The following is a 16,107-nucleotide window of genomic DNA, read 5'->3' as shown; positions in this document are numbered from 1 at the left end:
CAAACAAAATACAGAGTTAACATGAAGTCACCCAGGCTCTCTGACCTGTTTGGTATAAAAGTATCATTCAGTCCTTGGGATGTACAATTTGAAAAAGCAAAAACATGTCTTTGGATTGTTAACAAGTATTTCTACTTTAGCCTTGCTCAATCCCCAAGTTAAAAAAGCGTGTTGTTCTGTCCAGCAAGAGACCTACATTTGCACAAAAGTACACTGAATGGAAATATTACACTGATGACTACAGTAGATGTCAGAGCACTGTCCTCACTGCAAATCTGCCTGCTCTTGTCCAATACATTATGCAATATATGTGGATGACGTAAAATGTCTGGCTGAGGTGCGCATTTATTTTCTCAACCCCCACAGGTAAAGAGGTGTGTTCCCCCCAGCAGGTCTTTCCAAAGCCTAAAAAAGAACACTCTCCTTGCCGCCGTCTTCTTTCTTTGTAGTGAGGGTTTACAGAAGCACCCGAGGACTAATCTTGATGTCTGAACAGCTCTGTGTGCGGTGTTGTTAAGCTGTGCCAGGGTGTAGGTTTAAGCTGCTTTACAATGACTCCGTTTAAAAGAACTGACCAGAGCCCAAATGGAAGATTTTACTTCCACAGTGCTCTTAGTCAGACAGCTGAGATGCCTCTGGCTGCTAAACCAGCCCAGTGGAGAATCCACATTTAACGTATATGCCAGCCGTGCTAATACTCCTCTACTCATCTTACATAAGGTGTGGGAAGCTCTAGGGACCTCACGATTCCGAGTGCTACAATGCGATTATAACACGATTATCATTATCAATGCATCAACATTTTTGTAGGGCTGTGCAATTAATCAAATTTTAATCGCGATAGATTTTGGCTTCTAACGATCACAATAAAAATGGCAATCCAGATAAACGATTATTTTGCACATTACGTTTTGCAAGTGAAGTCTTATTTTAAACTCTTTTTTTCTGAATGAAAAGAAGAAAAAAGTTCAATGGGAAAAGTATTAAGGGTAGTTTCACAGTTCTCAGTGTTTTCACTGTTGATTTGTTTAACTGTTTCACTGTTTTTAAAATAACCCAAAAATAATAAGCAGCCCTACATTTTGGATTTCTATAAATGAAGTATGTTGTTCTCAGTATAACTACTTGGTACTTTTAAAACACAGCATATTTGTAATGATCCATAATTTATAAAAAAGTGTGCATTTCTAGCCAAGTCTCCAGCCTGCAACCCAGGAGATAAGCAGCAGTGATAATGCCAGCAACAGCGGACTGATCCTGGAAGTGAATCAATGCTTTACAGACTTGGCACAGGGACTGTCCCCCTTTCCTACCTCTTAACTAATGTTTTCCTGCTGCACCATTGCACCTTAAGAGTAAAAACTGTGACTTAACCAGGAGCCACTACAAAAATTTGGTCAGACGTCTACACAAGTTTAAAACATTTGGTGTTTTTAAGCTGACAGATGCAAGGGATGATTTCACCATCTGCACAGCCAATCACTCCCTGTTCTGATTAATCCTCACTCTTTAATGATATAAGCTGCAGAGAGCTGAAGCCAAGGAATAGAAAATAAGACTGTGGTTTCGGGAATTACAGAAGGTTGACTGGTAGCAGATGCAGAGGCTCAAGGCTACAGCCGGGAGTTTGAGCACAGAAGCACACAGTCACAACAACAAAAACGTTGGGGGGGGGGGGAGAGACAAACCGTAGCCCTGTTAAAGTTTTTAGAATCTTCAGTAATTATTTGTTCATTTTCTTAAAATATGATTGCAAAAAAAGATAACTCTCCGAATTGTGTTTTCAGTGCAGTAACATTAGATTATGGCACATTCTGTTATGAAGCATTATGAATGAATGAAAATGTTGACTCTTCTTAGATAGATTTGGGATTGAGGCCCATCGCAACAGCCAGAGTTCAACAGAGACAAGGGTTGTAGACAGGCAGAACTGGTCAACTGCAGAGGCTAACAGCAGAGGCTCAGGCTGGGGGATAGGCAGCCAGTCGTAGTACAGGGCAGGCTTGGGATGAGGATGAAGGCACAGAGAGACATCAATTATTTAACACACACAACCATTACAGAGTCCACAATGGTACATGCAGTCTTCAGACATGACCCATGTCTGATTGTGTTAAAAATGATCCGCACAGAAACACTCTTCAAATACATCCATCTAATTACACTTATTACCAACTCTGAGTCAGACTCATCAGTTTTGCCTTAATTTCTAGCCAGTTTCACCCGGACGAGGTGTGGCCATGGCTCCTCCTAGTGGTTAATGGCAGTCACTAGGACTGACTGACTAGTTGTTTTTTTTTTTTTTTTTGTTTTTTTAAAAATCAAGAAATCATCTTTACTCCAGGATATTATCTTTTAAAGCCTATTAATATCTCACCCATAGCTGCTGAAGCATCTGAAACTTGATTGTCCCCAGATATTACAGTGGCTGCTGTGAGACTTATCCTGCTTGTTGGGGGTTTAGCACATACGAATTCACAGAAAAGTGGATTTGTCTCTAATCTAATTTCACCCGTGATGCAAATCAGCTTACGTCCTTGGATCCTGGATCCAGGCATCTCTCTTCTCCTCTGGGCAGCTTTAACAGCGCTGCACTTTAGGTACAGCTAGTGCTGCTGCCAAAAAAAATATTCAAATCCGTTCATCTGCCCCAATTTCTATGATCTGGGTAGAGTAAAAATAGATTAGCCTATTGCTTTGTTGATCTTATAAAAACAAACTTCAGAAGTACCTTTACCGGTTCTTTAGATAATCAATACACCAATCACTACGACCCGTCCAGAAGTTTTACAAGCAAGATGTAGGTTTCATTGACGAAAGACAAAATAGGAGACATGTTAAAGTGACAATTACTGAAATGCAATATACATTCTAGTGCATCCTTAATGAGGCCAATTTTTCAGCAGGTTCACCCCTCTGTGTCCGTTCAAAGGACTCTCTCCACTGCAGTGTGTGTATCAGATAAACCCACTGCAGAGATGGAGATCTCTGAACTCCTGACGAGGCCTAACGGGTGGCACCATCAATACGTTGCAGCCACTGTTTCGCAAATACTGCACTTCAAACAATATTCAGAGGTGGCTGTCTGGCCAGCTCCCTTTGAATCAGCACTGAGGTGGTCTGCTCCCCGTCTGTCTTTGTTTAGCTCAGGGTTTTCTAGCTGGCCTGTCTGTCTGTGGTAAACATTTTCTTGTTCGGAGACAGAGATGCTCAATTAGTAATGAGCTGAGGAGAACTCCTGCACACCTGAGCAAGGGACAGGAGCTGACTCGCCTTGCCTAAAGTGGTGAAAGACAAAAACAGCCCGGAGCTGGAAACTACAGACGTTGAAAAATGTCACTACAACTGAGGAGAGAGACATGTAGGGGACACTGGGTCAGGCATATTAACAGACAATTTACACTAACGGCCTGCAGCCTCGTGTTTATCCGCCTAAAATGACTCAGTGGTTTCAGGCATACTGATAGAAACTCTAGTGGCTGCATGTGCACAGGACACGCACTGATACTCCCTGGAAAGACAGGCAGCGACACAGGCATGAGATCGACAGACAAAAACGCATTCCTCATAGACTGGCACCTTTCAATTACATTTCAAGAAGGCATCATTTAGCCTCTGAAGTATGCTAGTCTGTTATACAAGGGTTATGAAGCTGGATTAATAAAACCCCTTCAACATGTAGATCTCTGGTAGCTTTCAGTAGTAATGACTATGAACTGAAGCCATTCCTCCTATGAAAACACAAACACTGATAGAAATTAAAACACACTATAACTCTGAACTAGATCTGTTGTCAAACCAACACTTTGTCCGTTGACTCACAACTCTATCTGTTCTTGTGCTTCCTTTTGCTGTCGCGGCACTTCCACTTCCCTGCATGGGATCAATAGAAGTTTAGCTTATCTTAGCTTCCTCTTGACAAGACCCAGTCACACAATGTCACTGTCAAATTCACAGAAATCAAATCTGGCCATCTTATCAGTTCAATCAACACTATTGCTGAACAGATTCATTAAATTGATAAAAAATTGGTTGATTCTACTTAGTGATTAATCCCATGACTGCCGATGATTATAAATTCAAGGAGCTGCTCACTTATATATTTTGTTATTATACATCATACTATACATTGTCTTTTGGCTTCTGGTTATACTACATTAGCAGCTTCAATACATCAATTTGGGATTGTAACTTGTGCATATTTTTTATTTATTGACATTTTATAAACTAAATTAAGTAGTTGACAAATGATGGCAATGGTTTGTTTTAGCCCTAATGCACACTGACTTCCCAACAACCAAAATAGCCTCCTTAAAAGAAGAAGAAGAAGAAGAAATAAGTGCGAATTTCACCCACAAAGATGTGCAAGACAAAGCTGCATCATTATCACATAAATAGACTGCCAGAAAAAGGCACTTTGATAGTCAGTGGAAGACAGAGTGCACAGTCCCAAGCTTCATTGCTTAAGAGTCTTTGTTCTAATATTGTGTGCTCTAGAGAGTAGCAGTCTCTTTGCAGAGTGGCTGTGTGACTGCATCCTGGCTGCTATAAAAAGGCCACTCCTGCCCAGACATCGGAGAGAACAGAGAAGTGCCGACACTGAGTGGTGCTGCACTTAGTAGGTCTGTCTGTCTGTGTGTGTGCTTCAAGCTAAGGAGGGTTACTTTTGAGATGTGCAAGCCAGGAATTGAAAATGTGTTCCATTCCAAAAAGCATGCACCTTTGATGTGTCCTTGCTCACTGCAATGGTGTAATGACGTTGGGTCATCGGCAGAAACTAGGAAAGTTATGCCAGTAGTTTTATATCTATACAGCACAAGTGAAGTGACCATCCACGGGAGAACAGAAGTAGGAGGAGAAACAAAAGCAAACTGCAGATAGACAGACAGACAAACATCCCACCAAGTTGTCCAATCAAGTCTAACATAGGATGTCACAAACAGAGAGAGAGAGAGAGAGAGAGAGAGAGAGAGAGAGAGAGAGAGAGAGAGAGAGAGAGAGAGAGAGAGAGAGAGAGAGAGAGAGAGAGAGTACAGAGAGAGAGCGAAAGAGAGGTAGAGGGAGAGAGAGAGAGAGAGAGAGAGAGAGAGAGAGAGAGAGAGAGAGTAAAGCTAAAGTAAAGTGGATGCTTTCTTGATTTCCATGTAAAACATATTGGAGTATTACAAAAAGCCCTATATGAATAAAATGCATTACTATGATAATGATATTATGCACGCCACCAAGTAGTTATCTTGTCATCACTGTTACTTATAAGCCCAGATCAGACCGACCCTGCCTAAGGGAAAAAGGTTGGGAGAAAGAAGGCAGCCCATAAAGGCCATGGAGGAGTTACTGCTGGGCTATTTATCCATGTCTCATAAAAGGAGAGATACAGTAGATATGCAATGTTCTCCATGACTAACAGAGCAGATAACAAAACCAATGCATAGCTCTTGCTCTGGAGGCAGGAACATGGGTGATGGGAGGTACTGCCACACCTCTGTTTTGTGAGTGGCTTTCTATGACTGTTAACCCACATTATTCATATCATACATGAGTTATCTCATGAGTTCACTGATCATGTGAGAGAATAGACGTATAGGATATTAAAATATAATCACATAGGAGTAGCTTTAAACTTTGATGTATGCATGAGTGCAATCATATAATGACAGATGGTGACTTAAATAATTCACATGCATTTCCCCCTGGATCAAACTGTGCAGTCAGCTTGCTGAATGTGTTGTAACAGTAGACATTATCAGACAGGAGATGTAAGTGAGCATGTGAAAACCACTAGGTATTGTAATGTGAGCCTGTGGTGGCTGCTATAGTGAGTTAATGGGGTGGAATTGCTACTCAACCTCCGAAGGCAAGAATCACTGTTTACCAAACCAAGTATCACACAGAGGGGCCTTAGAGAAAAACATAACTAGCTAACCTCCAGTCATGACCCTTAGCTGAGCACAAAAAAAACATTTTAAAAACACTCGCTCCTTTGAGGAACATTTGGTCACATGCAGCACATATCTGTGTCAAATCTGAGCAATTTAGTTATTCATCTTCTCAATAAATTGCCCCCATTGTATACACAAGACAATGGACAAATTTACACTCACACAGTAAATGATGAGACATAGAAAGCTAAGGTTAGTTGGCATGGCTATTTCCGCTAACGCGTCGTTGTCAAACTAGCATGGACTCTGCTAGCAAACGCTAATGCAGCAAACAAATATCAAAGTAAAAACGGACGGCTTCATCGTCCCCCACACCTCTTTTATTAACGTGGTTCTCTTGTTACCTGAATGCAGTGTGAAGATATTGATCCCTGGGTCGGGCACGTTGACTGCAGCAGCCCTGCCTGGCGGTGTCCCGGTGCTACTGCCGGGTTCTCGGGGTCTCCTCCCGGCGCCGCTCCCCCGGTTCCCCTTCCCTTGGTGCGGTTGGGACGCGTGGGGCTGTGGTGGCTGGAGTCCGGTCGATGTGCTCTCACCGACGCGGCCTACCTGCTGTCCCATCCCGGTACTTTGGTGTAAGGACGTTTGGGACGAAGCGAGCAAACCCCCTGCGCACCTCTGGTTCACATCCCCCCCAGCTGGAGCGGCCTGGCCCGAATAGTCTTCCTCAATCTCCTCCCCGCTCTTCTTTACCGAGCTAACGTAAACTAGCCCGTATTAGCTCGCTTGGCTAGTCTGTTAGCTAACGTTAGCATCAGCGAAACCCACCCACCCTGCCTTTAACAATAAAATCGCAACCCCGGCGTGTGACAGCGATTCTCTTTATTCCAGGGATCTAGATGATATCCGAGCAGAAATTAAAGGTGCCTTACGAGCGAGACTCGGTCAAATCTGGAGCTTTTCAGAATCGTTTTGCCGTTGTCCGGCCACTACGCGCCCCCTCTGACGCCGCCATCTTTACCGCAGAATAGAAGATGTGTTGCACAAGGCGGGGGGGCTGGGGGGTGTTCGCCGCGATCCCCTGTCACCGTGATCCTCCACCTCTCCAGCACCAACACTAACAACACCGGGTCCCAACAATTCCCGAGGACCAGATACCAGCGGGCGGGGGTCCGATCCCGGCGTCCTTGAGAAAATGCAGAAAAGCTTAAAACACCACTCAGCTATAGTTTTGTCAAGCCAAGTGTTGATATACACTAATGAGGGCTTCAATAGATTATTTTAAATGATCTGCACTATAAATCTGTAACTTAGATAATATGGTCTGTATAGGTATGCAATTATTTAAGGAATATTTAAACAACAGAAATGCATGAAAGTCCAAAAATCTGCAGATGCCATACAGTAATGCTATAGTTGATGAAGCGCTGTGACTGGTGTCAAACGTACCCCTGATAAATACAATCCTAGTGATTTGTAAATTGTACACAGATTTCTATAGACAATATAAACTTGTATACAGCTAATGAAGTGCTGACTGGTGTATTGTATCTGATTATGTGCAAATAAACTCTAAATAAAGACAGTTCAATACTATTTAATTGGCACATTGGCCATTACATTAGACATTTATGATACAACACATTAATTAAAGAGGGAACATACTTCATTTTTTTCTGAATAGTTCTTGTACTTTGTACTTTGTCTTTAAAGAATGTATCAGACGTTTGTCTACATCAGTAGATAGAACAACATACTGAGTCATAAAATTGTCACCTGACAAAATGAGCTATTTAAAGCCAGAGAAAAAAAAGAGACCACAATGAACACAAATATAACAGGCAAAAGCTCTGCTCCAAAATATAAATATCTTATTTCAATAAACAGCATTTCTGCAGGTTGGCTCTTTTTACTACATTATCCTTGTTAACAAAATCTCAAAGGCATAAAGCAAGATTACAAGGCTTTAGCCAAATGTGGAGTTCTCAGGAGTTACTTAGTAGAAAGTACCACAAAGCATTCCAATATGTCTGCTATTATCTGTACATATTTTACAAAAACAAAAAAAAGAAGTTGCTGGTAATTGTTTGTTAATATAAGGGACTCTGGGAAAGCATCTCTTGCTCCTGACCACAATTCACAGCCAAATAGAGCAGAGGATGAATCAAAAGTAAAAGCTTTTAATACAGTGCCACCTTGTGGTCATATTGTTTTTGGAAGCGCCCTGTTTGTCATTGCTGGTTTTTACTTCATATTGTGCATCTCACTATTCACCACTGTAAATACAGTATCCCTGCATTGAAATGTCAGAATTGGCAACATTAACTGTGCATTAACTTTGTGATTACCTCAAAATAATACAAATGTGTAAACAAATTGTTTCAAGACCACAGGAACTATAAGCACACTGAGCATACATTCCTTCATCTGTTAGACATTTAAAAAACAAAAAACAGTCAAATTTTATGTACTCAGTATCTGACAAAGCAATCTGTAGCCCTTAGTGCTAATTAAGTATCATCACTATTTCAATGTTATATCATTCTAGCAGCCAGCTGCAACATTTACAGTTGTAAGTTATTCTGTAGTGATTTCACCTCCACATAACTCTCAAACAACAAACTAAAATATTATTTAAGTTCAGAGGAAACTTTGTATCTATGACGCTAGATCTATGTTCAAACCAGTTCAACTGAAATATTCAAATCTTCAAAAATACATTCAGCAGTCAGAATACATTAACTCCATGTTTAACATTTTGTTTTCTGGAGTTTACTATAATGATTTTTTTATTTTTATAGCTTCAGATTTATTATAAAACTATTTCCAAACTATATTAGCATGCCAAACCTTCATTTTCCTCTTTAGAGGAATTGACTGCAATCTTGGAACTATAATACAGTGGCCACAGCTCCTCATAGATTTATACAAAACACCAAACAGTGGCCATTTTTCAAAATAAATCTTAAAGGCAGTGAAAAAAAAAAAAAAAAAAAAAAAAAAAACACACATTGAAAGGCTTTCCAAACATATTAAATGTTATCTATAATAGAGTAGTAATTGCAAACGTGATATGTGATGTATATGTATAGTGTATTTGTTTGTATTCCGCTGCCATATTTAATGTTTGCCACTATCATATTGGCACAGGGAGTGGTTTCACAGTTGATCAAGGCAAAAGTAATAAGTAAAAAAAAATAAAAATAAAAGAGTTCATATGTGATTTTATGTCAACTTGTAATTTTGTTGGGTCTGTCTTTTAAACGGTTAAGTAAGGCATCACTGTGACATTGCTGTTAAAGTAAAGAACATTTTGGCAGATAATAATCGGATCTCTTCCATACATTCATACAAAGACTCAGTCATGACTCATGACCTTAGTGCAATAATATAAAACAAACTGAAAGACCAGAAGTTATGACAGTAAAAGAAAGGCTGGTCAAATTTATATTGATTCTCTGCAGTAGTCCAAACGTAGATCAGAGCCTATCAGAGTCTGCCATCAGGCCTCTCTGACAGCTCCAGGAGCGAGGCTTCAGTAACTCAAGGAATGAAGGCTGGAATTAGAAAAAAATATATGAAGCTAAATTTGTGTCTATGCTCAAGGTTAGCAAAGCAAAACATTCAGCTGTATCTAAATAATCAGCATATCAGTGTTTAGAGGGCAACACAAAGCAATGCTGCAGGTGTTACCTCCTTCAGGGGGCAGTAGCACTGGGCATACCACTCCTGGGAGTACAGACAGATAATGACTCCCTGACCCAGGAAGAGGGATGTCCACATGATTATGTTCCAGATGGGACCTTTCCTTTGGTCATGCAGAATGAAGTTGAACATCACTGTGAGAGGGAAAAAAATGGAAGACAAGGGTGGAAACATAATGAAAAAATAAATGCAGAGAGACATAACTAGACCATGTTATTGTGCGTGTCATACCACAGAAAGAATAATAATACTAGATTTAGCTGAATTTTCAAGCAAGTCTGGATGACTGATATGCAATAAAAACAGAGTGGAGTGAGAATAGGGAGGAACACAGAGGTTGTTGCTCTTACTCCCAAAGCACATAAAGAGGCAGAAGAGCACGGGATAGAAGAAACCAAAGCAGATTGCAAGAATGTACTCGTGGACCACTGCAGACACTGTAAACACAAACAGCATGGCTACTGGTCTGAAACGCCTCTGAGACATCTGGAAGACAACAGTGGAGAGAACAGACAAGTCAAAACAACAGCTTTAATTTGATCCATGCATTTCACAATAGAAATGGCTTTTCACACTGATTTTATAATTCCCTCCAATTACAAAATAGTCAATAAAATTCCCTATAAAGCTGACCTAAGACAAAATGCAGCTACTGTTCTTTTTAAAAAAAAAAAAAAAAAAAAAAGAGATTGTACCAATAGCAAAACCACTCACCAACAGGAGATCTCGGTACACATAGTAGTACAGCCAGTCATGGACCACTACGTTCCAAGTGCGATAGTAATTAGCAAAAGAGGTTGAGTTCCACCAATCCTGTAATGTGTAATCAAAATGAAATTAGTCAAATATAAAGCACATTACAACATAGTAACTTAATTCAAATTTTGCTGTGGCTGGCAGTGACAGAAGAAGTACCTTGTAAAACATCCTGTCAGCAAAGCGGAGCATCTCAGCAAAAGCATTTAGCCAACAGTGGAGGAAGGCAAAGAATCCCAGGAAGAGGATCAACACTCCTGCAAATGAAAAAAGACCCATTTTTACTACTGCATCCCTTGAGACCGAGTGAGACTAAGGGATGTATGAAAGAGTATTTGTTGATAAGGGTCCACAAGCTATTTTTTTTATTTTAGGTTTATTTATCAGGGACAATGTACACTAATAATACATAAAAGTAAAATGTGCCAGAATTAGCCTGGAGGCTATTTTACATCCGCTGTCTCTGGAATGGTGGTAAGAGGTCACTCTAAAATGAGATAAAATGATTAAGCTATCAATAATACATACAGATGTGGCCCTATACAATAACAGTTGATTATACTAATGCTAAAAGACAACAACATAAAAACAAGTAGCTAGTGGCTGATCTTACCTGGCAAGATGGAGTTAAAGATGCAGAGGACCATGGCCCTCAGGTCAAACAGCTGCAGACTGATGCTGCGGAACTGAGGGATGCACAGCCGCACAAATACGTAATAGGCATAAAACAGGCAGCCTAGTACCTGTGGGGTGGGGATGGATGAAAGTGTCAGAAAAATGGGCTATTATCTTTCACAAATTTAAAAAAAGCTCAGCCTTAAAATATGAAAGAGGTTGGTACCTGGAGTAACTTTGTGGCCACATAGCCCCATCTGATCACTGGGTTCCTGTATGGTTGCATATAAAGTGAGAAACAAGGTTTTACCAAATACATGGGGAAACTACTATATGGGGAAAAAACCCAAACAAGGAGGTGGTCTGTTTACCTGGGGTACTTGTCTCTGTAGATGAGTGTTGGTGCAAACAGAAAGTAGATATACTGAGAGACCTGAGGGACCACTGGGCAGGGACCTATAGATGATAGGAGAGACTGCTTATCAGGACATACGGAACAGGAAACCAGTAGCTATGAGAAAGGTAGTAACTGTATGAATTGGCAAATAGGAACTGTACATAGATGCAAAGGAGAACAAAAGAAAGAAGTGACGTACTGGTCTTTTCTTTAGCCCAGGTTAGGACTCTTGGTACATTCTCTCTGACAAAGGAGTGGGCTTTCATCATTAGACGCACCTGGAATAAGACAAATATAAAAACGGACCCAACAGCTATTACAACTTTGTCCGCGGAGTCAATTCAAGAAGAGAAGGTGAGTTTACATATATTTTAAAAAGACATTTGAAAGTGATTTAAATAAGGCAAGAAATAAGGCCGAATACAACACATTAACTGTGGATGTGATCCACACTGGTCATCTACCTGTTCCAGGATGATGATGAAGCAGGATGCAGGTGGAAAACTGTTGCTCACCACCACATATGTAGGCAGGAATCCCACACCCAGAGCTTGGTAGAGCAGGAATGCAGAGCCAAACAGCAAACTGCACAACCTAGGGTGACTGCAAGCCCCAGACTGGGTCTGTGACCACAAATGGAACAGAGTGTAGGGAACCAGCAACACAGACAGGAACATGCAGATCCATGTGCACACCACCAGAGGGAACTGTCCAAACGCATAGACCAGTAGGTCAAAGTGCAGCACCAGTCTGAGGCAAAGGAGATGAAGTAGAGAGGAGAATTTTGAAGCCTCAGCACATGACAGATTATCTAAGGAATTCATTAGTTCAACAAAAGCTTAATAAAACCATAAGGCATTATACATAGCAGTATTCTACATTACCTGCCTTCATCAATGACATCTACCACCAGTGTACTGAGGATAAAGAGAATGAGCAGGGCAATAAACATGTGGTAGATAGTCCTGATGTGGTTCACCTCAAACAGCTCACTGCAGAAAAACAGACAGCAGGCGATTAGAGTCTGTACAGCTACACTGATGTCGACAATCTTTAAGCAGCAGCAATCTCCACTGCACTGTAATAAACAAAGGTGGCAATACAATTTTTACATTTCTTTCAGATCAATGTGTCAACTTACTCTAAGAGGGACCTGCGACTAACAAACAGTTTGCCCTGGCCATGAGGAGGCCGGAAAGACCTAAAAAAAAAATAAATGAATAAGAATGACGTCAGTGGCCAGCAAATCTGTTTTTGTTGCAGAAAAAGTGTGTATGACCAAGAGTGAAAAAGGGAAAGGTTTGTCCATATGTGCTAAAACAGTAAAAAATTGCTTTGATAGGCTAGTTATAGTTAAATGACAGCACCCGAGTTTACTTCTCTCCTTGTCTGACAGCGGAGGCGAGAAGACAGCAGAGACAGGTGCAGACTCCAGGCTGGCCGACTCCTCGATGAGACTGTCCATGAAGTCATTAACCTGACTGTCAAACTGATGCATCAGGTCACTCTTCAGGTACTGAGCAATAGAGCAAAATACACAGAAAGAGTTACCATTCATAGCTGACAAATAGTTGACAAACAATTGTGGAATATTTTAGTGTTAAGAAGGTGAGAAGATTCAAAGTTACAGTTACATTGCTTTTAATTTTTAACGCTCAAGAAAGAAGAGACATGGTTTGAAAAAGATATTTTCTAAAGTGTCCTCGAGCAACCCACTTAAACACTTACTCATCAGCAGTTGCTCTGGATACATTAGCTAAATAGGTCAAATGTGAATGTTGAAATGTTGAGCACATTTCCTCAAGATGGAATTTTGTCCAGCCAATTAGGAAGAAAAACTTAAAAACTGTTATGATAAATTTGATTTCAATGTATTGATTAATTTTCATATCAACTGCCATTCTGTTCTTACTTCTAGTCGTCACAACACCTGCTGTTTCACAGCTAATCCATATGTTCTACTGTCAGAACATCTTCAAGAGAGAACAAATTGGATTTAATGATATTGATAGAATTGAGAGGCTCAAATCAAGTCTATAACCGAAATTACCAAAAAACCAATACAATTATAAATAAACCCAATAATTAAAGTGAGTGCAGGGAGACTACTATTGACAGAAATAAACCATACAAACACAACTAAAATGTACTGTACTTTTGACTATGGTGGTGTGTCAATCTAAGCTTAATAATTGATTAAATGCAGGATGACGAAATAAACATATCAATTGGAGGAAACCCAAGATCACTTGTTCTAAGTGGCCCATTCCAACAAGCAGGTTCAGCCTTTTCTTAACTCAAATTACTGACTTACTAACCTCTGCTTTCCTTTTCAGTTGTAGCTTTTTGCTGATCACATGTTCCACTTCAATTTTTCCTGAAAGTGGAAAGAGAGCACACAAGTCTGAGCATATGATAAAAAAAAACCTTGTCAATATGCTGCTTTGTAGTCTTCCAATAGCAATATAAAGCGAAGTGCTCTGGACACACTCAAATTAACAACAGAGCCAACAGAGTTGCCAGGTTACCTTGCCTCAACAGAATGTCAAGCTGGTAAATGTAAACATCAGTTCATGTTGAATATTTCGATAAATGACCAAAAGACAAGTTCTGTGGGGCATTTGAGAAGACGGCGCATAGAAAGAAATTACTCTAGTTTTATTGTTCATATATAATTAAAACCTGTTTTTAATAACACGTTTCTTAAGTGATTGAAATATTTGACAGGGTACTTATAGTTGAGTATTGTAGATTTGAGTCATTGTACTGTAAAAATGTAGTAGTCTGCGAAATAGCAGTCAAATGACATCCGTCTTTAGATCCAATGTTGCAAAATCCAAAAGGAGACACACCTATGACATCTATGTGACTGCTTGTGGTTAAGTTACTATAGGTTATTAGACTTGACAGCTGTCTGATGATGAACAAGTTTGGACAGTTATTGAGGTCAATCACGCACAGAGACAAGCAGCAGCAGTAGCTCCACCCATCTGTCAACAAACAGTGTAGCAAAGAAAAAAACAGACTGAACTTGATATTGTAGCAAATTACATCACAACTTTTTTCACCTTCCAAAACGTTTTTGTTGTTGTTGAGTGGTCAGTATTTTTGTCAGACCGCTGTTTTACAGTAATCACTTCTCATGATCAGGTCATTGACCATCACTTCTTGGTGATTTATTATCCTGATTAACCACACCAACTGTTCCACAGGTCACATCACATTGCTTAAGACGAAATACATCCTCAAATGGCATGACTTTAGTGACTAACACATCCAGGGAAATTTACTGAAATAAAAAAGGGGAAGGTAGGGGTTGAATCAACATGCACATTGCATCAAAACGTTCACTGTAGAAAGAGTTTAATGTCCTCTGTCTTGGCCCTGCTGATGAGGGAGTTGAGATGTTCTTACCATTGCTGGAAACGTGGTTGCCTCCATTGCCTTGCTGGTGTTGCTCTTGATTACACTCCTCATCCAAAGAGTTATCCAAGTCAGGGAAGGTGGGGATTTTAGGAATGGCTTGGCAGCGAGACCGGAGACCACGGTCATCCCCGCTCTCCATCCTAAAGCCACAGGTAACTTCAATTTAAAAAACAAAATCAGTGGCAGCATTACCAAAGACATATGTGTCTTGAGGACACGTAAAGCAGGTCATGGCACTATCACATGGATTATAATGCAAAGGACTTTGACCGACAAACAAAGCAAACCCAGTTGACTGTCAAATCACTCTCGCATGACGCGGACACGCAGCAGACAGAAGGCTACAATTAGTTAGCTCTCATCAGCTGATATAGAGTCAGTATGACAGGCGGCCAGTGAGCTAACTGCACGGCTTTTAACATAATAGCAACCTGGTTTAATGTTAACATAAACGTTATTAACGTTAAAGCATCTGCCTGGTGACACTCAAAGTATGCTAGGACTGAGGTCTAGTCGAATGAGCCCACTTGTTGGTGTCTATCGTTAGCTGCAGAAACATGTTGACAGAAACGAAAAAGGACATACAAATGCTGTCTGCCGACCGCCTGGATACCTACTCGCTTCAAACCGCCGGGCGCTCTCTAGTTAGGTAGACCTCCGACGTTGTCGAGTTCAACCCTATTTTATACAGTCTATGGTTCAAACTCCTTCAATCACAGCAATCTGGGCTGCTGCTCACCTTCCCCATTGTATTAACAGAGGAGATGTTGAGCAGGGCAGCCGACGCTGATTGGTCGAAAGTCTCTCCTCCTTTTGACGTCACCAGCGCCCACAATGTTGACCATCGCTGTCATTAGACAATAACTCATCAGTATACTTATGAGTAATTAAAACACTTCCATGTAATCATATTAAATAATAAAAAAGAAAATTTTACTATAATCGGCTTTAAGAATTAAGTATAATACGAATTATAACCTAAACCAAACCAGACACTGATTGAACAGTTAAACGTTTTTTAGACAGGACTATATGTCACGACCCAACAGCTTGTAACAATTAACGAATAATAAAAACACAAATGTCTCCACATGCACAGCATGAAGTAGATGACAAGGTTCATATGCTCTCACTTACTGTGCAATGTGTAGCTACAGGATTCCCACTGTTTGCTGGACTATGACTTGTGGTCATTGATGATACACCAATTTATTTATTTTATTGGTTTATTTGACAGGGACATTTGCTTATTGATCAATAGAGACAAATAATTGTATTTAGGAAATGAGTTCAGGAATAGGCCTCATGCAGACACACTTTTAGCTGAAA

At 40.3% G+C, this 16,107-nt stretch overlaps 2 protein-coding genes across 11 annotated transcripts in view; both read right to left on the bottom strand.

Annotated features, from left to right (window-relative positions):
• abl2 (c-abl oncogene 2, non-receptor tyrosine kinase) overlaps positions 1-6,927 on the bottom strand; it is a 28,514-nt gene extending 21,587 nt beyond the window's left edge. For all 3 annotated transcript variants that reach the window (XM_031307182.2, XM_031307184.2, XM_031307183.2), the window contains exon 1: positions 6,284-6,927. In XM_031307182.2, the coding sequence (XP_031163042.1) occupies positions 6,284-6,500 (217 nt within the window). In that variant the 5' untranslated portion in view covers positions 6,501-6,927. The remainder of the gene's footprint in view (positions 1-6,283) is intronic.
• A 533-nt stretch (positions 6,928-7,460) lies between these two features.
• On the bottom strand, positions 7,461-15,565 carry soat1 (sterol O-acyltransferase 1). 8 transcript variants are annotated; one of them, XM_031307466.2, is made up of 16 exons: positions 15,360-15,565; positions 14,767-14,918; positions 13,671-13,729; positions 12,720-12,868; positions 12,494-12,553; positions 12,237-12,344; positions 11,817-12,102; positions 11,552-11,630; positions 11,327-11,411; positions 11,182-11,227; positions 10,954-11,083; positions 10,500-10,597; positions 10,299-10,397; positions 9,935-10,070; positions 9,573-9,718; positions 7,461-9,436 (listed from the first exon to the last, which is right to left on the bottom strand). In XM_031307466.2, coding segments are annotated over exons 1-16 (1,713 nt in total). In that variant the 5' UTR covers positions 15,362-15,565; the 3' UTR covers positions 7,461-9,358. The 8 variants fall into 8 exon arrangements, with proteins under 8 accessions (XP_031163326.1, XP_031163328.1, XP_031163327.1 ...); XM_031307468.2 differs by having other exon boundaries at positions 14,767-14,934; positions 15,396-15,565; XM_031307467.2 differs by having other exon boundaries at positions 15,396-15,564.
• Positions 15,566-16,107: the final 542 nt, after the last annotated feature.

This window comes from Sander lucioperca, chromosome 11 (assembly GCF_008315115.2).
Source record: "Sander lucioperca isolate FBNREF2018 chromosome 11, SLUC_FBN_1.2, whole genome shotgun sequence".
NCBI classification, from domain to species: Eukaryota; Metazoa; Chordata; class Actinopteri; order Perciformes; family Percidae; genus Sander; species Sander lucioperca.
This window is presented reverse-complemented; position numbering and strand designations above follow the sequence as displayed.

Bases quoted from the DNA above. Each gene is read 5' to 3' on its own strand.
- soat1 (XM_031307466.2), bottom strand. The intron at 12,869-13,670 runs GTTAGTAAGTCA...TCTATTGCTCAG, and splicing joins AACTGAAAAGGAAAGCAGAG to TACCTGAAGAGTGACCTGAT. The intron at 11,228-11,326 runs GTAAACAGACCA...GCAACCATACAG, and splicing joins TACAGAGACAAGTACCCCAG to GAACCCAGTGATCAGATGGG.